The 25,721-nt window shown below is 39.8% G+C and overlaps 2 protein-coding genes and 1 pseudogene across 3 annotated transcripts; 2 read left to right on the forward strand and 1 right to left on the reverse strand.

Moving 5' to 3' along the window:
* Nucleotides 1-1,014: 1,014 nt before the first annotated feature.
* Nucleotides 1,015-2,612, forward strand: LOC141431557 (ELAV-like protein 1 pseudogene; annotated as a pseudogene).
* A 3,464-nt stretch (nt 2,613-6,076) lies between these two features.
* On the forward strand, nt 6,077-15,936 carry Patsas (palmitoyltransferase Patsas). The gene is made up of 9 exons (XM_074093069.1): nt 6,077-6,333; nt 6,684-6,880; nt 9,400-9,574; nt 10,337-10,436; nt 11,205-11,470; nt 12,251-12,493; nt 13,308-13,543; nt 14,310-14,565; nt 14,853-15,936. Exons 2-9 carry the CDS (start codon nt 6,747-6,749, stop codon nt 15,042-15,044), a joined length of 1,602 nt encoding a protein of 533 aa, XP_073949170.1. The 5' UTR covers nt 6,077-6,333; nt 6,684-6,746; the 3' UTR covers nt 15,045-15,936.
* Nucleotides 15,937-16,386: 450 nt separating this feature from the next.
* LOC141431846 (acyl-CoA Delta-9 desaturase-like) lies at nt 16,387-24,070 on the reverse strand. 2 transcript variants are annotated; one of them, XM_074093071.1, is made up of 5 exons: nt 23,993-24,070; nt 23,417-23,652; nt 22,833-22,963; nt 20,702-20,907; nt 16,387-17,884 (listed from the first exon to the last, which is right to left on the reverse strand). In XM_074093071.1, the coding sequence occupies exons 1-5, from the start codon at nt 24,025-24,027 to the stop codon at nt 17,380-17,382; spliced, it is 1,113 nt and encodes a 370-aa protein (XP_073949172.1). In that variant the 5' UTR covers nt 24,028-24,070; the 3' UTR covers nt 16,387-17,379. The 2 variants fall into 2 exon arrangements, with proteins under 2 accessions (XP_073949172.1, XP_073949171.1); XM_074093070.1 differs by lacking the exon at nt 23,993-24,070 and adding an exon at nt 23,741-23,839.
* Between the last annotated feature and the right edge of the window lie 1,651 nt (nt 24,071-25,721).

Consider the following 25,721-nt stretch of genomic DNA (forward strand, 5'->3'; position numbering starts at 1 on the left):
AATCGGTCAACACCGATTTTTTGCGACGGGTGTTAAAAAACCCCTGCCATTCTGCAAACCGGGACTCCCCGCTTGCAGAATCATCTGTAGGTACCTACTCAAACAAGCAGTCTCAGTTTTCACGCCTATTTCATTAATTAGAAGAAAAAGGACAATGTGAAATAATTAGGTAGTTACGACATTAAAAAAACGTAGAAAATGGTTAAAAGCGGAACTATGTATAATTATTTCAGATATGAAATTGTTGCCATGTTGGTAATCTTTGTCGCACTATCAGAGGGGCTACTATGAAACTCGCAAGTCGACGCTCGTATCGCACCGTCCCTTTCACTCACGTGTTAAATGACAATAAGCGTCAACGGGACGGCAACATACGAAGTTCGACTTTTTCACTTCGTGGTATAAGGCCAGATTTGGTAAGACTACAAGAAAGAAATATAGTGAATAAAAATGCAATTATAAAGCGAGTGCCACATGACAGAAACAATAAAAAAAGTTATTTTGATTGAATTGCACTTTCAATTTTGTACTAGGTAGATATTTTGCAGTACCTATTCATGATACCCTAGGCGTCCCTAGGTAATATTCAAGTCTAATACATTTAATGTTTTGAATGATTAAAACATCTGCTGAACTACAGTTACCATAACCAGAACGCGAAAATAATTTTCATTACATTACAATCACTAGTTGTTGGAATTCCGTTTATATTATGTTAACCACGGAAGGCTAGATTTCTGTCGATATGTTGGGTTGGAGTTGGAATTGGAGCTACAATGTGGGGAACACTTTACAGACGTGGCATTTACGTCCGGAAATGTTTAAAACGTTAATTCATTAGGAGTTTTTAGATATCAAAGCTTTAAAAATGTAATTCTCAGTTTTTCAACGCCATTTATCAATCAAATAAAAATACAATCATTATTTTTCCAAATTCTGTGCTGATAAATAATTATCTCGTTAATAGATTAGGCCTAAATCACGTCAGTCAGTTACTGAACGATTCGAAAAAAAAAAGGCAACATTCAGCTGAAATGTCATTCACCGACAACAATTAAAAAATGTCGGAATCGTGTCAAGGCGGTAATTGTCATGAAAATATCGAATATGGGCCGGACGAATCACCCACCAAACTTATCATCAATTATATTCCTGAAGTCATGACACAGGATATGATGTTCTCCCTGTTTTCCACGATGGGTAAACTAGAAAGCTGTAAGCTGATAGCCAATAGAGGATACGGGTTCGTGGAGTATGCCAGCGGCGAGGACGCCGTGAAGGCGCGTAAGGCGTTCAACGGGCTGCTGATGCAGAACAAGACGCTGAAGGTGTCGCACGCGCTGCTCAACCCCGAGCTGAAGCCGCCCACGAAGCCCGAGGCCGACTGGAACCTCTACGTCTGCAACCTGCCCAACGAGCTCACTCTGCAGGACCTGCACGGCCTGTTCGCACAATTTGGTAAAATAGTAAATTCCCGCATCGCCGCCGGCATAGCCTTCGTCCTCTATGAACACCAATACGAAGCGGAGAGAGCCATTCAGAATATTAATGGCTCTACTCCGCCAGGTTTTTTACATCCTTTAACTGTTAAGTACGCTAATAAGACTAACCCTAATAAACATAAAAACAATAATAATAACTTTACTAAAAATGCATTGGTAAACCTTATCATTGGATTAATCATATGGGTGCTATAGGAGATCATAACTCGCCAAGCACATGGTCTATCTACATTTATAATATTGCCCCCGAGGTGGAGGAGCTGACCCTGTGGCAGCTGTTCGGGCCGTATGGTGCTATAGTGTCGGTTAAGATAATTAAAGACCATCAGACTAACAAGAGCAAAGGCTTTGGGTTCGTGACAATGCGCAACTATGACCAGGCGGCCATGGCAATACAAGCGCTCAATGGTTACGTGCTCCACGGCCAACCCCTCTCTGTTAGTTTCAAAACACAAAAAAGATAATGTCTAAAACAAAGCCTTAAAAAAATTTACAATATCAATACAGTAATAAATAGACAAGACAAACTATTGGTCCGCATATACAAACCGCATCAAAATAATCTGACTCTTGACTCTTGTACACTCTGTGAGGTCTGGTGACTCTTGTTGAAAGTATTTTATTACTTTGAGCTATCAACATTGTTAAGTTTGTTTCTTATTACGAATAATAATTTATTCAGTTTGCTCGTTAAATATTTCAAGTTTACTAGACATTTAAGATTGTATTGACAAATTGTTGTTTGGAAATTCGATATCAGTTGTGAGCTATTGTAGCTTCATTATTTTTATCTATTATTTAAGGATAATAAACCATTTTAAAGGAAGTGCTTTTACAAGATCTTACTAATTGATAAGCCACATTGAGATGTTTAATCAGCACTAGTTTTAGTTGTACACTTTTTATAACATGATGTCTATTTAGGTAGTGAAAATGAGATCTAGATTATATCATATTTATACATTTAGTATAAAATTTGCTGAATTAAAGTTCATTTTCACAATTTTAGACACTGTTTTGATTTTTATTATCCCTTATTTGGATAAATGTATCTAATATAATATATAACACATGCATTAATTTTTAATAAAAAATATTTACTTTATTGATTTTATAAGTTTTTTTTTACACTTTTTGGTTTTTATGTTTCCTAGTTACCTACCCTTTTTCCTAAATTATTCCCACTCTCACCAGTCTGTCTTCAATAGAGACTGTTTACTGAATTTGCCATATTTCCAAATAGATTGCTAAAACGGCTTATGAAGCACAGACCAGCAGGGCTACTACGATACTCGAAGTTCGTGTCGTGCGGTCCCTCTGACACTTACTATTTAATACGAGAGTGAGAGGGACCGCACGACACGAACTTCGAGTTTCGTAGTAGCCCTGCTGCCCCCAATGAGATGGACAGTGGAACTGGTTAGGTGCTCAAATATATTTTTTGAGAATCTGGAGACCTTAACCACTCCAATGTTTACAATGGCGACTGTACCAACAGTCTAGCTTAAATAATTGGGCAGAACATTTAAATTATGAAAACCCAAGACCGTCACTGGATGTTGGACAGCAAAAATCTATTTTTAATGATGAAAATACTTTAAATCCTCTTTTTAGGGTTCCGGAGCCAAAGTGGCAAAAACGGAACCCTTATATTTTCGCCATGTCTGTCTGTCCGTCCGTCCGCGGCTTTGCTCAGGGACTATCAATGCTAGAAAGCTGTAATGTTGCACGGATATATATGTTAACTATGCCGACAAAATGGTACAATAAAAAATGAATTTTTTTTAGGGTACCTCCCATAGGCGTAAAGTGGGGGTGATTTTTTTTCTCATCCAACCAATAGTGTGGGGTATCGTTGGATAGGTATTTTAAAATCACTAGGGGTTTGCTAAGACGATTTTTCGATTCAGTGTTTAGTTTGCGAAATCTTCCACTTTAAAGTGCAAATTTTCATTAAAATCGAGCGTCCCCCTCCCCCCCTCTAAAATTTAACCGGTGGGTGGAAATTTTTTAAAACATTCAGGGTGGTAGTAAGTATATCAAACTTTCAAGGAAAACTATAACGGCTAAGTTTGCTTCAGAATTATTAGTAGTTTATGAGTAAATAGCAGCCTAAGGTATAAAATATACCTAAACTTGGAAGATTCCGTATAAAATACGAAATCTTTAGAAAAATATTACTTAATTTTTTCGTAATGGCTACGGAACCCTATTTTGGGCGTGTCCGACACGCTCCTGGCCGGTTTTTTAAATTAGGTGCAGCAGGGCTACTACGAAACTCGAAACTAGAATCCCTCTCGCTCTTGTATTAAATAGTATAAGGTGTCAGAGGGACCGCACGACACGAACTTCGAGTTTCGAGCTTCGTAGTAGCCCTGCAGCTCAAAAATGGGCACACTTAGTTTAAAAATTAAAATGTGTATCAATAGATTGAATAGTCATTTTAACACATAAGTGCACGAAAATGATATGCACTATCTTGACCTCAAGCGTGTTTTGAGCGCTTATTTGTTTTATCTCTGACTTCACATCCAATCTTATCAGTTGTTGGACCAATCGGAAACTAGATGTCGCTAGCAGTAACGAATAGCATCAAAATAGCATAGCGCGACCTACAAAATGTATAAAACTATTGTGAACTTCTATAATTTTTCTTTATTATTTGACTTTTTTGATAACGTTGGTGCAGTTAGTTTCGAGTTGCGTTAAGCTAACTAAATGCAAGACGACGGCATGAACAAAGAGTAGATGGGCGGTTGGCAGATGTACGTTTCTCATGATGACTAATGCGCTAATAACGCGAACATTCTTTTAGCTATCTCGCAGTCTCGCACAATGTGCCATGACCTACGTTTGTCGAAAATGTGATAGCATTCTGGGCACGAGGTTGCTTTTTCGTTCTATTTGCTTCCGAACACTGGAAGCGGGCTGCTTTGTGCCGTCTATGATCGGTCACGTACATCCATTCACAGACGTGTGCAGCTCCGCAATGTAACCAAATCTTCATGATAGGTATTATATCTCACACTGTCTATTATTTACACAGCCCTTTTATCTGTCGAGAATTCATAATTCAGAAATGTAACACGAAATTGACTTTTCTATACCGCCATACATGTCGAGTTGAGACACGTGCTCTCAAAGTTGGAATACCTAGTTCATACAATCAGAGTAGGAATTTCCAAAGAAGGAAGAAGTAGGAACACATGAGAGAATTTGAATAAAATGGCGGTAACATGGTAAATGCATGAAACAATTAACCTTAGCCCAGTTTAATGACCTTCAAGCTATTTTTATAGAGAAATCGGTGATTAAGTAATTACTTGTCAACGATAGTGTGCGACTAGAAGGAAAACAAAGAAAACAAACTATTTTTAATTAATTCTTAATAAACATTGCATAATGACGACAGGTGTTGCAAAAAGTAAGCTGAATTTATATTGGTGTGGGGATCGATTCTTACTTAGCTCTATTTTATGATTGTAAATTATTTATTTTACTTAATCGTAATTGAACTTTTGTATCTATGTATGTACCAACTAAGAAGACTAAGGGAGGTAGGTATTCAGTAGCGGCCAGGAGCTAAGCCAAGGGCTAAAAGGGAGCTCCCATAAAAAATTAAGAGTTCAGCAGGGCTAACAAACTCGAAACTTGAAGTCCGTGTCGTGCGGTCCCTCTCACACTTATACTGTTTAATACGAGAGCGAGTAACGATACGAACTTCGAGCTTCGTAGTAGACCAGCTGTCCGTGAAAGCCGTGCTTTTTAATCGATTTCAAAAAGGAGGTCTAACGGCGAACCAGATGGAATCTTTTCATAATCAATCTTACTACGATTTCTTTGACAAATGCTTAGACAAAGAAGTCCAAGGCAAATGTAACTATATGGGATGTCAATATGACGTACCTTAGTATCGTAAAGGTTCTAACCTGGTATACGATTCGGTTTCGTTGACTGTACCTTCCTATATGCATTTTTTATAGTGGGGTCAGGCTCACCCACACGACAATTCTGGACCCACACTAAAGGGGAAAGACGCAAGAAATATAATAATCAGTTTATTTTCCGTTTACTTAAACAAGTCTAAATGTGTGCGTAACCAAACCACACAATAACTACCTACATAGAAGGATGTATCTCCGCAAACTTAATTAGCGACACTTGTGTTACGATACAATAAAGTGCAATTACGGTCGCACAGCGCTAAGTACTTTGCTTACAGACATTAACCTACAGTTATCTCTCTTGAAGTCTCTTCTGACTACTTTAGGGCTGCCTTATTTAAATAATAATCAATTAAATTGGAATATTTAATTAGTTAGAAGTGCCTTACTTAAGTTAAAGCCCATAAACTTAATGTTTCTGCTAACACTCCTTTAATAAATCTGCAAAAATACGCCAGTGAAAAGTGTAGCCTAAATCGATGTGCTAAGCCCTTGCGTCCTAAGCTCTACTACTATTCTAGTCTAGACTTTAATCTGTTGTTATAGATCAAGCCCTGCAAAGTGCTTCAAACTTGCCGCAACTTTTACTGTCTTAAATTCCAAGAGCGCATGCTCTGTCATAGCGTAAATCGATAATTTTGTAGCAAAACCTGCAGTTGTCAAGAACCCTAGACTAGATGTAGGATGTCCTTATGAAAAGTGCCGATATTTAGGTCACTAAGCTAAACTGATGTATAGGTAGGTAGTTACGCGTGAATTGAGTGAGATTTAGTGTGTGATTAAAGTTAGTGTTTGTGGTTAGTGTTGGGGTCTATAGTGGTGTTGCCGTGGCGGAAGGTGACGGGTCAGCAGTGGCGGGGGGCGTGGGCCTCACCGTGAGTAGTAAGGTACAGTAATATTTGATCATCATCATCATCATCATCATGTCAGCCGTAGGACGTCCATGCACTGTTGGACTAGGCCCATGGACCTCCAGTTGCTTCGGTTGGAAGCGGCTACATCCACCGTGGACTCATCGTGGCTTTCACCAGATCATCTCCATCTCGTTGGTGGACTTCATACGCTGCGCTTAATATTTGATTAATTATTAACGTAAATACCTACATCATTTTGCTCCCTTGTGAAACAAATATCTAAGTATTTCGCTATTCGCCGGCGATGGAACTGTGCCTTACGCAACCGCATTCCAGCACAGACATTTCCAACCTAGCCTATTCTTCAGCTATCAATGCTACAGGTGTACCCGAGCCCGGGGGCGGCGCGCGGCGTGTGGGCCCTGCCGCAGCCGCCCCCTTGCACCATGGCGGCGGAGGACTCCCTCCCCCCCTGTTCGCCCATGTCTCCGGACGCCCCCGCCGCCCCACCGCGGACTATCACCAGCTTCTATCACCATTCGGATCTGCACCAGCTGATCTTTGAGGCTGTGAGGTCAAGGTTAGTTGACAACTTAACCTACAGGTAGATGCAACAGCACGGGCAGAGGCTGTAATTGTACCTCAGTTAGATTATGGCGGCGGAGGATTCGCCTTACCCATGTCTTCGGACGCACCTGCTGCCCCACGACAGACTACTTATCACCAGCTTTTATAACCATTTGGATCTACACCAGCTGATTTTTGAGGCTGCGAGGTCGAGGTTAGGTGTCAATTTTAACAGTAGCTGTAACATACATTATTGCTAGGCGCTACTTAGTAGGCACTGCAGCATAATGCTGAGCTGAGTGAGTCAAGATCCTTTTCAACATCATCAAATATTTTTTCTATAAATTGTGAATTGTTTCGAGAGTTTGGTGTCGAATAAAATTGTCTATGTCAGACTAGACTAGAGCCTCTATACCACAACATAAAGCAGTAAGGCAAAAACAATAGTAGTGGCTATAATTGCACTCCAGTTCGAGGGATGTATGTTACTTATGTGCATCAGTGCGCGCTACTCCTGCATGTATTTTCATAGAAAAAGAGTTAAACACCATCACCAAACGCCTGTGCTCAATGATCCATTCACTTGCTAAAACAATAACAAACTTGCTACGAACAGGCGTTTTTAATATCTACCTAATCAAAAGACCCACATTTTTGCGGGACTTATAATGTGCTGTGTGTTATAATGTGGCTTGTAGTCATTATAGTTCACTTACCTATATTAGTGATTATTTATCTTAACAGAATTTAAATAACCTTTGGGAGAAAAACCACGTGATACCAGACGTTTTGAAGAGCTCAGACAAACGTTAAGCGAAAAACGTACAACACTACACGTCTACTTAAATAACTATTATAACTACTTTACAATTTCTGTTATATTTTTAATCAGAATACTTAAGAATAGCAGCCTATGATTTTAGCTCTGGCTGCCCGTATTTACCTATTAGTACTTGAGGTTAAAACAAACATCGATAGATTTAGACAAGTGTACTCTTAACACCTGTTGACTTTCTATTATTACTTTCACTTCTATTCTTTATAGTGAGGAATGCTTAAGTTTTCTTTTCTGAAGACTTTAAGTAGGTTATCCTGAATACAGTCAGTACGAGTAGGTACTTTCAATATTAGAACGTTGATTTCACGCTTGGCTTTGCGTAAAGTACAGGTGCCTTCATATTTATGATAAAATTATTAAGTAAGTACCTATATTATATTGGTACTTAGTACATTACTATTTGTACTTTTCAAAATTAGAGACAGACTTAAATGCTTAAATCAAATTAAGTAATTTTGAACATGAAACTACCGTGAGACTCACTCATATTAAATATAATGACCCGGATAACTCACGTCTTAAATCGAGTTTAGCTCGACATGTTTCGGGCTAATCCGTAGCCCTTCGTCTTCGGAGCAACGCGACTCAGCGGCTGCTGCAACACGCGCACTGCGCGCCGCCGCTCTGCTCGCGCGACTACCCGACGAAACTGACACCGGCACACAACTACCCGCGTTTTCATCATCATTACAACTGTCAAATGTAGGGTAGCACACAACACTAACAACATCGCTCTGTAAAGGTACGTTCACACACACCGATGACGCAGCACGAGTATTTAACACCGTAATCAAATTAAGTAATTTATTTAACAATGATATTTACTTACAAACAGGTTAGTTACTACAAAATTCAATATTAAATCAAACTGCTTACAGCAACTAGGCGACCAAGCTTAGCTCGGTCAAAGATAGGGCACTTTTCAAATCCCTACAATACTTAACAATAAAAAAAATCCTGAACTTGGGAACTAACTTAATTGATTCATTGTATGAATTCCCTATTCCCTGCTATTTAATTTCATCAAAATTATTAGAACCGTTTTCGAGAAATCCGTGTACCTACCTAGCTCATAAGGCATACAAGGGTTGAACAGCTTTTCAGGGCCCACTTAATATTATCTTCCGATTCACCATGGGACGCGACCCATACTTTGTTTATTATTTACTGATTTATATAACGAAAATACAAACTGAGACATGGATGCACAGAAAAACCAGAAAAAGAGACCAGCACTGGGAATCGAAGCTATAGCTGCTATAGCACTGCTGGACAGGAATCTAGACACGAATTTTTCCTATGCATACATATCTCAGGTTGCTTATTTCTACTTTGCTAGCAGCAGCACTAGCGACATCTATGTTGCGTCGATAGACGTAACACTCTTTCGGAACCAACCATCTAGATGTCTAGATTCCTGTCCAGCAGTGGTGTAGGGGTTATAGCACGCAGCACGGAATGCTGAGGACCTGGGTTCGATTCCCAGTGCTGGTCTCTTTTTCTGGTTTTTCTCTGCATCCATGTCTCAGTTTGTATTTTCGATATGGTTTCACGGGATACCCGTAAAAGTAACAAATTTGGAGTTGAAATAAAAAAATACAAAAAGACTCCAAAAACCAATCATAATATGATTTATATAACCCAAAGGAGATAAATGTTGGGCATTCACATCCTAACCACGAAACACGTTTCAGCGAAGTGTCAGAAATCGAGCGTCTGGTGGAGAAGCTGGGCGCGGAAGTGTTGAGTGCGCGTGACCAGCACGGCTACACGCCGGCGCACTGGGCCGCGCTGGACGGCAGCGTCGCCGTCATGCGGTATCTCGTGGAGCGAGGCGCGCCCGTCGACCTGTCCTGTCTGGGCACTCAGGTAAGAGCTGCCTTTGCACTCAAGAAGGCTAAGGTGTCTGAATAGGCAGGTAAGTACTCAGGTGAGCTAAGTATATTATCTCCTGCTTTTGGACTTTAGGCTCAGTCATGTGAACTATACTTATATATCTTCTTATGATTGTTTTTTTTTTTGTATTTTTGTATTTTTTATTTCAACTCCAAATTCGTAACTTTTACGGGTATCCCGTGAAACCATATCGAAAATACAAACTGAGACATGGATGCACAGAAAAATGCATCCATGTCTCAGTTTGTATTTTCGATATATATCTTCTGCCTATGCACCCATGCGGGCTATGATGTCTGACTCGGCACCTATGTGAGCTAATGTCTTCGGCCTATGCACTATGTGGGCTATGATGTCTGTCTAGGCACTCAGGTAAGCTATATCTCCTGCCTTTGCACTCATGCGGGCTAAAATGTCTGTCTAGACTAGGCACTCAGGCGAGATATTATGTCTTCAACCTTGCACTTAGGTGAGATAGTTCTTCGGCCTATGCACTCATGTGGGTTATGATTATGATGTCTATTTAGCTAGATACTCATTTGAGTTCTTCTGACTATGCACTCATGTGGGCTATGGTCTGTCAAGGCACTCAGGTAAACTATATTCCTGCCTTTGCACTCAATTATAGGTACTACGACATCTCCTGTTTTAGCACTAAGTAAAGTAAATACCTACTCATATACCTACTTAGTCAGAATCAGAATCTAACCAAAGCTATAATTATCTTTTGTGCAGGGTCCCCGGCCTATTCATTGGGCTTGTCGTAAAGGCCACGCGTCAGTTGTGCAAGTGCTGCTGCAGTGTGGGGTTGCAGTAAATGCAGCTGACTTCAAAGGTACGTAGTAAGTAGAGACTTTTTATTTTCATGCCACATATATATCTTTTTGTAACGTAATAAAGTGTCCCATATTAGTTTTCATTTTTCTGCCACTTTTTTTGCCAAAAGCATACTCCAGCAGGGCTACTACGAAACTCGAGACTTGAAGTTCGTATCGTATCCGTCCCTCTCGCTTTCGTATTAAATAGTATAAGTGTCAGAGGGACCGCACGACACGAACTTCGAGTTTCGAGTTTCGTACTCGTAGCAGCCACCGGATTTTATTTGCCTATTTTTTTTCGTTTCTTTCGCCATCTAGTTCCTTTTCAGTCTGCCTCCGCTACGGTAGGTACAGTCGAGTTCATAAACTTGTAAGCAAAATTTTGATCAAAAATATCTGTACACTTCTACGCCGTTATATTAACAATAGTCGTGTTCAGATATTCTTTAACCGACTTCAAAAAAAGGAGGAGGTTATCAATTCGGTTGTATTTTTTTTGATCAAAATTTTGCTCACAAGTTTATGAACTCGACTGTACAGTCACCAGCACAACCTGACACAACAATAATCTGATAAGGATAAGACTGATGATAGGGTGTCAGATTTTTCCCGCTTCGCAGATTAAATGCAGGTGACGTATATACTCGTACCTACATGATTTTCACGAGCTATATTTACATACTTTTGCCATGATGAACGTTAGCAAAAACCACTTTAAATTTACACCTATTATAGTTTACCAAAATTATTGTTCGATAAAATCCAAAGCACTTTCCACATTCCAGGTCTGACCCCCCTCATGACAGCCTGCATGTACGGCAAGACGGCCACAGCAGCTTACCTCCTCGGGATGGGCGCCGCCACCAGGCTCTCAGACATCAACGGAGACACCGCGCTGCACTGGGCGGCTTACAAGGGCCACGCGGACTTGGTGCGGCTGCTGATCTACTCCGGAGTACCCCTGCACTGCACGGATAACTTCGGCTCCACGCCACTGCACCTGGCTTGCTTGTCGGGGAATCTCACGTGTGTGAGACTGCTGTGTGAGAAGGTACAGGATTCTTTTTCAGTGTCTTAAACATTTTTAGTTTTGTTATAGAAGTTGAGCCACAAGAAGATTTTATATCTCCATACAAAAGAAGTTATTATAATGTGTAGTATCAGATCTGTAATTTGACATGAATATACAATCAGTCACGCCGACAAAGTGGTAGGTACAATAAAAAAAGTATTTTTTTCTATTCAGTGATTTGCGAAATATTCATCTTTATTCAAATTTTCTATGAAATCGAGCGTCCCCCCCTCTGAAATATAAACTGTTGGCAGGGAAAAATTTGAAAAAACTCAGAATGGTAGTAATAATTATGTCAAATTTACAAGGAAAATTATAACGGCTAAGATTGCTTGAGAATTATTAGTAGTTTAAGTGTAATTAGCAGCCTAAGGTATAAAATATACCTAAACCTGGAAGATTCAATACACAATACGAAATATTATCGTAATGGCTATATACGGAACCCTATCCTGGGCGTGTACGACACGCTCTTGGCCGGTTTTTTAAATAATAATACCACTAAGTATTATGCCATTAATAATAGACAATCAATATTTTTCTATACAGTTCCGTAAATAACATATCAGGCCCCTCTTCCCCACTGGGCACACTGGGCACATGCCCAGGGCCCCGCGATGCATTGGAGCCCCTAGTTCCTACTCGATTACCAAAGGATAACCGACAGCTACTCCTGAAAATAGGCTTACCGAATGCAGCATGTTGTGCCAAGATCTAATAGGTGAAAGACGGCCCTGAATAACATTAAAACCTCATCAGGTAAAGGCCGAGCTGGAGCCCCGAGACAAGAACGGCAAAACCCCCCTCATGCTGGCCCAGAGCCACCGCCACGCGGAGGTCGTGAAGCTCCTGACCAAAGAGATGAAGCGCAAGTCCCACTGGATGCCGCCGCTGTCAGAGCTGTGGGCGCTGCTGTTTGGCGGCGCCGGCGACTCCAAGGGTCCTCTGCTGTTCTTCTTGGTTTCCGTGCTGTTGTGGGGCTACCCTATGTATGTTTTCAGAGTGAGTATCAATTGGTCTTCAAGAGCAAACCTTTTTAACGATCAAATCTCAAATTTTCAACCGCTGGGATTACAACACAATAGTTTAGACTATCGCGGTCAACATTAGCCATTAATGACATTGTAATAAGAACCACGGCACGCGTCATCGTGAATGACTCTACCTATACTAGGTACTTAATTTTATGAATTAAACTCAGGTTTTGTTCCGCGTACCTTGATTTTAACGAAGCTCGATAAAATCAAGCTGGGCTGGGATTAGTTAGGAGAGTTAGTAAACATGAAATTTGACGCGGATGTTTTAAATATGCAACTTTAGTGAAATCTAATGTAGTTTATTGGAATTTTAGTAAAATCCTGGAACTTCAATTTAACAGCTGGATCTAAATGTTTTACGCATAAGAAACCGCGGGTAAACACTAGTTTTAAAAATTATCATCATCATGATTATCAGCCGTAGGACGTCCACTGTTCGACATAGGCCTCCCCCATGGACCTCCAGTTGCTTCGGTTGGAAGCGGCCTGCATCCACCGTGTTACCTACCGTGTACCCGCGGCTTTAACCAGCCGTTTTCTCCACTTTCTGTCACACGGCATAAGACAGAGGTTAGAAAGAGATAATGAATGCGATCGCAAACGTCAGTACGTTAGATAATACGGCCTCAGTACAGTACCAGTGCAACACAGTCAGTATAACACAGGCCATTCCATCCATCTTGTTGGTGGACGTCCTACGCTGCGCTTCACGATCAGCGATCCGCGTTTTATAAAATAAAGGAGTTTCATGTCATAGGTACCTTATCGTCTTTTCCCAGTGCATACCCTTAACCTGGAACACGCTGCGTCTCTCCCACTACTGCTTCCTCTACTGGAACGCCATCATGTGGCTGAGCTGGGTCATAGCCAACCGCCGGGACCCCGGGTACATCCCGCAGAACTCCGACACGTACTACCGGGCTATCAGACAGATCCCGTATTACGACAAGTGGAAGAAACGGAACGTGATTCTGTCGCGGCTCTGCCATACGTGCCGGTGTTTGCGGCCTTTGAGGTGAGTTGCAGGCAGGTGGTAGGACCTTGTGTAAGGTCCGCCCGGATTGCTACAGCCAACTTGCTCGCTAATCCTGCCGTGAAGCAGCAGTGCTTGCACTGTTGTGTTTCGGCGTGGAGAGTAAGACACGTGATTCCCATCAGGTGACCCGCATGCACGTAATATATATATAATAAACTAAACCACGTGCTTTATTTTGCATCGAATGATCGACTAAGCGGATAACCGTGGTTAATTTTGAACGGTAAAATACAATAGGCACTGCCATAATACAAGGAAATAATCAAGTTAGAGTTCTACCTAAAGTTCTACAATTTTTGCCAGCTTGATGCGATTTGTAATATTTACCCGACTACGTCAGAATTAGGAAGGTTGTTTTTCGCGTACCTATGTAGGTACTCTTATGTCTTTTCATATAGATAGCATGAGATGATTACCGGCAGCGTAACGGCAAGATACGAAATTCGAATTTTGTACTTCGTAGTATACGAGTAGGGCCTTGAGGAATCAAGAAGTCTAAAAGTAAAAATATGTTTCGTACAGTCAGTAGCAGTTGTGATGGTCATCATGATCTAAACTAAACACTCTTATTACATTGGCAGTAGAGTCATATATGCGTCCACTTCTGCTGCTGTCTGTACTTACATTAACTTCTAATACTCGGGGGTCTATCATTCAGCTTTGCCGCCCCGGGCCCCAACGAGCTTAGTCCGCTACTGCCCCCCTCTTTACGACTCTTGTACTAAATGACCGACTCCCTCCCCAGAGCGAAGCACTGCCGCATCTGCAAGCGCTGCGTAGCGTACTTCGACCACCACTGCCCGTTCATCTACAACTGCGTCGGAGTCCGCAACCGCATGTGGTTCTTTCTGTTCGTGATGAGTGTCGCCATCAACTGTACTCTATCAATCTACTTCGCCTGCTACTGCTTGCTACTGGAAGGCTTCGGGCTGCTGTATTTACTCGGGCTGCTGGAAGCTCTCACGTTCTGCGCGCTCGGCTGGATTCTTACATGTACTTCTGTAAGTATCACAGTGGCGTAGCTAGGTGGGCAAGGGCCCCGGTGGTGAAAGAATCGGGCCCTCACCCTCATCCCCTCTTTCCATGTAGGTTGAACTTATGTTATCTTTCAAAACTAAACAATAACAAACTGCAAAAGGCCGTATCAGTCATGGTACTGCCACCGTGTGAACAGCGCTTTAAGCTCTTCGGTAAATAGCAACCCCCCTTTTCATTTAGGTACGGCAACACCGATACACAATTGAGCGCCAAAATTCGACAGCTAAGTAATTTAAACTTTTATTTTCAGATTCTTCATGCCTGTATGAATTTAACGACAAACGAGATGTTCAATTACAAAAGATACCCATATTTGAGAGATAAACGAGGTCGGTATCAGAATCCCTTCTCAAGGGGTCCAATAATGAACTTGTTTGAATTTTTCGTCTGTCTTCCGGATAAGTGCGACGAGCAAGATTTCTTTCACGAAGAGACCATTTAACAGCAGATTAACTATTGCTACATTTCTGCGCTCTCAAGCTTGTTTCAGGCTTGCAAACCATATGATCGGGCAATGTAACGTGAACAACGATGAAAATCGTTGGTCATGTCACGATCGTCTAATAATAGTAGCGGGCTGTTTTCCGCTAACATTTGATGACACATTGCTCTTATCACGCATGTTCATCAAACGGAATTTGATTCTAAGCGGATAAAATGCACAAAAAAATCTAAACACGTCTTTGATACAGCATTGACTTTTTGATGACATGTTATGATAGGTGTACGTTAAGTTTATATTTTGAGAACCTGCCTTCTTAGCAATAATATTTTATATTATTCATACGCCTTGTCACAACTACTACTGTTTGTCATGCAATATTATGTCATCTCTTGGATTAAATTAAATAATTATGTAAGTAATGCAACTTAACTTACATAAGCCTAAGGGGCTGTTTCATAAACTGATGGATAAATTTAATGCTGTCTCCGTCTATTCAAACAATACAAACCGAGACGGCATCACATTTATCAGTCAATTAAAATTAATCAATGGGTGGTGAAACAGCCCCTAAGACTTACAAAGTAATTCAAAGTCTGTAAAAAGAAGTGTGGCCAGATCAAATAGGTAAACATTCCCCAACCTGGGATCTGTGCTGCGAAGACTGCAAACCCATATAAAGGGGTTAAAATGCAATAATGTTTGTTGAAAGGATGTGGGTGTTTGTAGTGGAATCTGAATTCTAAACAGATTGGGAAATAATGTTTTATTATCATTTATTAAGTGCACTCACTTTTGCTACAGAATGCTATAAGTACGATTCAATATGATGTCCGAAAAAATGGTTTAAAATATGTACCTATTTTGGAAAAATAAAATTATCTGAAGTTGTCATCTCTTTTAAACTCCTTAGTTAGAAACCACGCAAAGTTTACTTTGTCCTTTATGTCATCATCATCATCCCAGCCTATATACGTCCCACTGCTGGGCACAGGCCTCCTCTCAGAACAAGAGGGCTTGGGCCATAGTTCCCACGCGGGCCCAGTGCGAATTGGGAACTTCACACGCACCATTGAATTGCTTCGCAGGTTTGTGCAGGTTTCCTCACGATGTTTTCCTTCACCGCAAAGCTCGTGGTAAATTTCAAATGTAATTCCGCACATGAATGTCCTTTATGTGAAATTGATAAATAATCGTGTACTGAAAAATGTACCTAATGTGGTTAACGTATTACCCAAGTGTGTAAGTGTGGACACTTGGTATTATATTATACTTGAATTTGTTAGAGAAAAGGTAAGTTCCGTTCAGCGTCTGCTACCAATGAGGATAGGGATTAAAACACTTATTGAAAGTTTTAAAATGTAATTAACATAAACAACTGTCTATGACAAGTACAGAATAGACTCACAACATCGAGTCGTCCAAATGTGCATACGTAATGCGTCTTTACGACAGGAAGATACGTGCATGTGCTGTTAGGTATTATGTTAGTCCACAGTTCACATACATACAGGTCCAATGCCAATATGAAACCTTGAGCACGTACATTTGAGAACGACCAATTTGGTACGTCATTGAAATGTACGCGGTGGCACAGTATAAACCAGTATGTGATCTAGAAACAACAGCTGCAGATCATATACTGGGTATATACTAGGTGGTTTCATATGAACTAAGAAACCAAAAGGATATACTAATATCACAAACAACTTCACACATCAGTCGAATACACATTGTATATGTCACCACGAATTAGTCCCGCTAAGTTCAGTGGCAAAGCTATGTCTCCGTGCATACAATATGCATAATCTATAATTAAATCCTTTGTTATATTATATACCACATATCCTTAAAATAATTAAGCCTTTGTCATCACGTAAAACTAATTGTTAACAACCTGTTTCGTAATAAGTATTGAGAATAAATTAATTTATAATAACCTTGGGTTAAACTACGTCAGTTCCTGGAAAATGCAACAAAAGTAGATTGTCTACTTCAATAGTATAAATGGCGAACTGGAATCCATTCTACCAGAAACAGTATCAAGTACAATAAATTAATATGTGGTCTATAATACTGATGTGTTATTTATAATAATTATCACAAACAAAGCTCCAAGTATCGGAAGCAATCACACATCTATCTAGAATATATAAATAATAATCTGCTAACATTTTACGTATTGTTAGAACTTATAGTTTTCATAGTCTCACTATTAAAACTTGTACAATGTTAAAAATAATCAAAACAATCTTGTAACAAAACAAGTCGATCAGACCTTGGAACAAGGAAGCTCAAAATAATCTAGCGCATGGGCGTTGTACTAAGTTATAATTTAATCATCTTTAGGGTTAATTCTTATAGCCGCGTTGATTTCTTCCTGAGCGTGATCTTTGTCGCCCCACCCCCATAAATGGTGGGAGCCGTCGCCCGTACGTTTCACCCTTTGCTGAACGATCTCCTCCGAGACAGTCTTCATGTCGTAGGCCCAGCCAATTTTGGCGAAGAAGTTAATGAACTTGGTGGTGAAGTTTAGCCTGTGGTTACCCAGCTCAGCGGTCTTGTAATCCCAGGGGAATGTATGATGGTAGTTGTGGAAGCCTTCTCCGAAAGCAAATAAGGATACTGACATGTTTTCTGAAGGCTTGATGGACTTGTCGTAGGGTTTGTCGCCCCACTTGTGGGCGGCTGAGTTGACGAGCCACGTGACGTTGAGGATGAAAGTGTAGCGGAACAGCGCGGCCACGAAGAACGCGTTGGACCATGTCTCCTTCCACATGTAGACTGGGATGACCGTGGGCAGGACGAAACAGGCCAGAGGCATGAGGATCATGTAGTATCTGGAATGAACACGTTCGTTAGTTGGAGTTAACAGTACAATCCTATTCGGTGTAGCAACACGCGTTTATGCTAAGTCAGGCTTATGTTTAGTCAGGGCTAGATTAGAGGTCTGCTGGTCTTAAGCCAACGTAGGAATGGGAGCCCCAAGGTGAAAAAAAAGATTGCTTGAAAAAAAAAAAAAAAACGGAAAAGTTGCTGACTAGTCAAAATCCCTATTGTGGGGGGGACCTGGATGCTCTACTCTACATCCAGCACTGGTTTAATATCGTTAAATTCTTTTGACGTTAAGTCCAGCGATATTTCAACTGTCAGGAGACCCTCATGCAGATTTATTAACCCTGGTCCGTGAAAATCAGCCAAAGATGAATTCAAGATAAATCTACGTAGCATTTTTCCACGCGAATAGAAAATTACACAATTGAATGAAGTACCGGACATTTATGGATTTATTATCCATAGAAATTCAGATTGGACGTTCATAAATGTATATATTACATTACATTTATTTATTACGGACGGAAAATTTATGGCACTTGTGAAATAGCCGGTACAAACATTGTTATCTTACATACTACTTAAATCCTTTAGCCAATGCAATTTGACATTACGATGTGTGTAATAAGGTAAACATTAGCTTGCACATGTAGCAAATTGGTTAATGCAGTATTCGTTTTAGTACTTGAAACGATTGGGATTTGACTCATCTACGTTTAAATAGATTATACGATGGAGAATGAAGTGACTAAAGCCTATTTTAGACCTGTAAGAAAAATCTTACAAATTGCATTACATTTTACGAGATTGATCACTTCAAACTCGTTAGATTTACCGCCTCACAATGTAGGTAATGTAACGTGCACGATTTTCTTGCGGATCTCAACTGAGCTAAATCTAGAAACTATTCGTCATACAACATAAATTAACACCATGATGTAAGTTTGGTGAAATTAATAAAATTTTAACCGGATTGATGGATATGAGCTCTTTTTTCCATTGAATCCGGTGATAGGCCATGTATCTTCGGATAAATCGCAGGACATTGTGAGTAATGTGTGTCGAAGTGATTATGTGCCGGTACAGGAAAAATTAACGCATTCACTGCCACCTCACTTGACTTGACTGACCAAAGGTGCCACCGACGCACATGTGCGTTCAAATGTATGAATAATTATGACAGCGGCACTAGGGCAAAGTTCCAAAAACGCATATATGCGTCGGTGGCAGTGAATGCGTTAAGTGCGGGTAGTTCGAAAAAGTCGCGCGCCTAGACGAACGTGATACCCTATTCAACGTCAAGGATATTTATGCAATAAATATTGTAGTCATGATTTAGTCTCGAAGTAAATCCCCAGAATTTGAAATCATCTGTCTGATCTAAGGGCCTTATCGCACTAGCGATTCGCGGGCGAGTTGAAAGCGAAGGCGAACGCGTAACGATTTCCCGGCGAACGCGCAACGATGTCGCTGCATTATTATTGTACGAGAGTTTTTGGCGTTATACGCAGCTAACTCGCTGCGCGCTCGCAGCGACATCGTTGCACGCTCGCGGCGATACCGTTGCGTGCTCGCGGCGAAATCGTAACGCGCTCGCCTCGCTTCCAACGCGCCCGCAAATCGCTAGTGTGATAAGGCACTAATGGCACGCAAGCGAAATCGCGGGTAAATGCTAAACACATAGTTTAATTTCGATACAGCCTATATGAAAATATCAATACCATAAAAACGTTCCCAGACGGTACTCTAACTATCAAATGGAACAGTTTTTACCATAGCCATATTTAAATTTTGCAAATTAACAATCGATAAACAACTTAAAAGCCGTGGTGGCCGAGTGGTTAGACCTATGGCCTCTCAAGCAGAGGATTGTGGGTTCAAACCCCGGCTTGCACCTCTGAGTTTTTCGAAATTCATGTGCGGAATTACATCTGAAATTTACCACGAGCTTTACGGTGAAGGAAAACATCGTGAGGAAACCTGCACAACAAACCTGCGAAGCAATTCAACGGTGTGTGTGAAGTTCCCAATCCGCACTGGGCCCGCGTGGGAACTACTGCCCAAGCCCTCTCATTCTGAGAGGAGGCCTGTGCCCTGCAGTGGGACGTATATAGGCTGGGATGATGATGTTGATGATGATGATGAAACAACTTAACTGATTAAATCCTGATATGACGTATTCATGAACATCTGTTGGGACAGGTGTTCCTTGTAGATTGGCGATAATCAATTCTACTTCTTTTACACTACAACGGATTTAATCGAAATTTGTCATGCAGAGCTTGATCCCTTGCACACACAGGCTACTATTTATCCCAATATTCCTAATTCAACTAATAAGTTGAAAGGCATGAAATGTGGCACAGGTGTGTTTTAGGGTTCCATAGTCAACTAGGAACCCTTATTAATGTAACATTTATGTAGCCAGTGACATCAGTTCCATGAGAAATTTGTAAAACCACAGAATATTGCTTAAAAGGGCAGACCTAATAATTAATGCGAGCGAAACCACGAGTAAAATAATTTTAATTAGTGAACTGGAACAAAATCATAAAATTTAATAAGAGTCTAGGGCTAAAAAATTTAATCATTAACCATGGATTATGTATGCATGACTATTACATAGATTTTGAAATACAACATATTTCAAATTTTGTTTGCGCAGGCAAGGAGTTATGTCACACACACATTCAGTTAAGCCTGCACAAATGAACTGTGCAGGCATAACCATTGGTTATAATACTTATAACCTAGCATGTGTGGCCGGCTTTATATCAGTTTACCCTGGTCTACTAAGAATGTTGTGACAAAAAAATACTCACTTCTTTTGGAAACGAAGAATGGGATCCGAGTACAGGTCGCTCAGGTCTAGTCCCTTGCCCTTCCTCTTGAGTTCCGGATGCTTCCTGACCAGCAGCCAGCCGATGTGGGAGAAGAAGAAGCCGCGGGTGGCGTTGTGGGGGTCAGCATCGGTCTCCGAGTACTTGTGGTGCATGCGGTGATCGCGGGCCCAGTCTATCGCAGAGTCCTACGAGAAGACAACATAGTTAAAATGTGACTGCCAGCAGCAAAATACATTTAGTTGATACATACTTATTAAATATATAAAAAGACAAATAAAATGAGGGACGCCCATGTCCAACAGAGGATGTTCTACATGACTATGATGAAGTAAAAGTGTAGAAAGGGTCAATCAACTTCTTCTTGTACCTCGTTGCCATGGTTACGTCCCCTGGACAACTCTTTAAAACCAAGAGTTTCTATATGTTTTCTGTGGTTAAAATTCATGGTGTATAAATTTTTGCCATAGTTATAAGCTCATTATTTTATAGACTATCTCCTAAGCATATTAGTCGCATATATCAAAGCAGTTTTTTTAAGAAACTCTGTCACTGTTGTCTTTTTGACAACGGGACAGAATAACAAACAAGAAAAAGTTGATTGACCCAAATATGTATAAATTGGGGCACCCCTAGACTAGCTATATTTTTAGAAAAACGCCGTCTCACTTGCTGAAGAATTTTTTATCAGTAAAATATTGGCATAATTATAATGAATATAGGAATTCACCGTCAGCTATCACTTTATCAGATATAACTAGTTAATTACTTTTTTTTATATTATGACATATATTACATATTACTTTAATTAAGTTAATTATCCAAGAAAAACTAAATCCAAACTAGAGATGGTGTATGATAAAAATAATAATTTTATCAGAACATGAACTTATCTGCCTATCAATTTCCATAAAAACGTGAGTAAACATGTGCACATACTTTCTATGTAATTTATTAAGGCTGTTACGCACTTGTGTTATTAACACAGAAGATCAGTGTTCTGCAAGAGCTAAAATAAGGTCTGCAAATGATTGTGCAGAAGATGCATGCTAAAAAATCTCATTGGTGCTAATTATACTTAAAACCGAGTGCTCCCAGGCCCCAGGTCAAAAAAGTTGGGGACTGCTATAAGGCACCGCTCCAAAATAGGAGTGTTTGAACACACTATTATTCCAGGCATGAGTTCAACACTATTATGTTTAGTTACAACTAACATCCTGTGACCTTCTCTACAGCAATTATTGACAGGAAAATGCGACATGTTCTTCAAAATAAATATCCTGGGACCTTTATGTACACATGTGCCAAGTATTTGAGATTGTATGCTTGATACAAAATGTGTAAGCCTAATTTTAACCAGCATGCTTATTGTCAACAAATTGTGTCATATACACATGTTTTAGACAACATCAATAAAATTGTAAGGCATTTTATGTATGGTATTTATTGTAAATCTTATTTTTGACAAGCCTAATAATAATAATAATAGCCTTTATTCAGATTTCTTTTTTAAATTACATCACTCAAAAATAATTAATCTCTGACCCCAGAATCTGTTTGCCCTGCCCATTGGCAAAGGGCCTCTCCTGTCTCCAGCTGAACTAGTCCATAAGCTGCCTGCCATTGCCTTGATCTCATCGGTCCAGCGTTTGAATGGTCTGCCTCGTTTCCTTATTTTATAGTTGAGGTACCAATTAATAGTTTTAAGTGACCTGTCCATTTCCACTTTAGTTTTTGAACTGTCACTGTGACATCTTTTAGTCTGGTAAGTTCTGGTAGTTGTTCTTGTCCTATCTGATGTTTTCTTCCCTATCCTATCATGCTTCTCTCTATTGCATTTTGACATGTCTCAAGTTTTCTTATCTGGGTTTTGGTAAGAGCCCAGGATTCGCAGCCGTAAGTGAGTACTGGCAATATGCAGGTGTTTTTCATTGTCTTTAGTTGTTAGATCAATTGGGGAGATTAGGGAGATGCCATAGGAAACAAACCTAATACATAATATTATGTATACTTAAGCCAGAGAATCTGTTTTAATCAGAGGTGCGTTTGATGATTTTGTTTCATATTCCCTATGAGGAATAGTATCTGACAAATGTACCTATGGTATTCTTACCTGGAATGCAATGGTGTTGAAGGTAGTGAGAATGAGGCGGAGCGGCCATTTAGCCTTGTATGACTTGTGTGCCCAGAGTCTGTGAGCCCCAGCAGTGATGCCCAGCCCCGATGCCACATACAAGAAGTAGGCTGTAGAAAAAAAAAACACAAGCTATGGTAAAAGTGTCACTGTCATTCTAAAAATATTAGAAATACAAGTTTGTAAAGATGTAACTCAATCATGCAATAACTTTTGACCAATTCGAATGAAATTTGGAATGGAGATGGTTAAGTCCCGAGGAAGGACATAGGATAGTTTTTATCCGGAAAATTACATTGTTCCCGCAGGATAGCAACAAAGGAATTCTTTGCTGACTAAGTAATACAGCAATTAGCTATATTAATATTAACCACTGGAGTAATACCTATAGCTTTATGGAAGCATAGAAATTACGACATTATGTCTCATGATGTTAGTGCAATTTGTTTCTGTTAATCTTTCACTAACGAATTTATCAAACCATAACTACTCTGATGTCAGACTTAACTGCCACGGAATTTTCTCGCTTGTATGTAGATAAAACGAGATACGAATAAGCTTACCAAATACATCTGTTTGCCATTTCGCGGAGAACAGGAACAAATAACCTCCGTAGATGGCGGCGAGGTGGAGGTATGCGAACAGGATGATGTTTCTCCAGACATAAACCCTCGGGCTGTCATCAGCTTGCTCCACGGGCGTTCTTGCCAGCGCCAAATCCGGGGTTGCTGCGTCGCTCTCGAAGAGCACCCCATTTTCTTCCGTTACGTTAGGTGCCATTTTTTCCGGTTTTCGCAGTCTGAAAAGAAAGTCCAGTAAGTATCGCTCGAGCGAGATAAAACAACAAATAGTAAGGCATAAAAACACTTAAGTAATACAAAAACCACCTTTCAGAACAGTTATCTATTTCGCTTAGAAAATCCATTTTCACATGTTACGACGATAACAAAAACAGAAAGGTAAGTTATGAATGATTTGATTTGATTTTGCTAGACGCGATGCGCGCATAAATCAGTACGGCGCAGGACGGGCTAAGCAAGCAAGGCAGGGCAGGCTGAACACTGAACACAGACTGAACGAACAACGAGACTGACACTGACGCGATCACGATCAGGTGATTTGAGTGAACTTGAACTGACCTTGAATTTTGCAGGATGACGAAAACGAAAACCATTTTGCCGCGCGAAGAGCATTTTCAATTTCTTTTAAAGTTACATTATCTTAGATCATTTATAAAAAAATAGATGTAAAATAAAATGAAGATACATAGGTTACAATTTTAATAATATTTTATATAATTTACAATTTTCAGCAATTGTTTTATTTTGTTTATGCTTTAAGGACTAATTAACTAAGAAGTACTTGTACTTTTTATGGTTCCGTAGTCAACTAAGGAACCCTTAGTTTCGCCATGTCTGTCCGTCTGTCTGTCTGTCTGTCTGTCCGTCCGCGGCTAAGCTCAGAGACCGTTAGTACTAGAAAGCAAGCTATAATTTGGCATAGATATAGGTACATCAATCACGCCAACAGTGGCAAAATAAAACAAAAAATTATGGTACCTCCCATAGACGTAAAGTGGGGTGATTTTTTTTCTCGATTAACTACCTAGTGTGTGGTAGGTATAGGTATCGTTGGATAGGTCTTTTAAAACCATTGGGGAGTTGCCAAGACGATTTTTCGATTCAGTGATCTGTTTGCGAAATAGGTATTCAACTTTCAAGTGCAAATTGTCATTAAAATTGTTAAAATCATATTTTTCAATCATATTATATTTTTTAGCATGTTGGAATAATTAGCTTAGCTTTATCTATGGTAGACGACTCGAAAAAAAAGACAATCAGGGGGTTACAAGTCGAAAATCGAGAAGTTCGTATCGTTTTGCTGACGCAAATATTAGGTAGGTATTTAATACGATAAGATGAAGGGTACGACAGATTATAGATAAGATAAATTCGATTTTAGAATTTTGTTGTAGTAGCCCCCTGTATTGGCGGGGAGCCATTATTTTTTTGAGTTGTTAGCGTCTTTCTTTTGCCAGAGCTGTGAAGTGTAGACACAAAATAATTTCATTTTTTGCATTTTTTCCTCGCAATGTGATGAAAATCATTGTACCTATTACATTGGATTACAGACTCAAGTCGTTAAAAGCCCTTGCCTCCGGCGTCGGGCTTCTAATAGACTCTCGTTAGTAATCCCCTTCTTACGCCCCTTATATGCACAATGTACTATTTTTAAGAGAAAAGCATTTAGCGACTTCCTCAAAGTATGTTTTCGTTATGGAAATTCCTAATATAGGTATCAATCCCAATATATCAATTTTAGCTATTTATAAATATTCTTATTTCTTTTTCAATATAGGTAGGGTTTTTATTTAAGCTCAGTATTAAATTTTAAAAAAATATTTGCATGAATACAACGCGAGTAATTAATTAAGAACACATTGTTTTTAATAGTTTTGCACTGCGCAACTAGTGCAAGTCTTAAGACCTCTGGCATTAGGTACCATAAAGAAAAGAAGAAACATGAGAGTGAAATATGTGTCCAATGTGTCACAATGTTGAATAATATATAACATAGCTTAGCGCATACCTAAAAATCCTCTAAGATAATGTCCTCTACGACCTCTTTTTATATAATGCACTACCGTGACATCTGTTTTAGCGTAGCGAAATAACCCGTAAATAAAAATATTGTATTTCTATAAGTTAAATTGAATACATTATAATTATATATATTTTGTCAACAGACACGAATTACATACATACCTACATGACAAAAAGATTCAGTTTGAAAATCTATGTTAACTTTCACCGAGTTCGTCAAAAGTTAACTACAGTAAAATGTGCTTAGAAATTCTGTTTGTTTTTA

Source organism: Choristoneura fumiferana, chromosome 10 (assembly GCF_025370935.1).
Source record: "Choristoneura fumiferana chromosome 10, NRCan_CFum_1, whole genome shotgun sequence".
Taxonomy (NCBI): Eukaryota; Metazoa; Arthropoda; class Insecta; order Lepidoptera; family Tortricidae; genus Choristoneura; species Choristoneura fumiferana.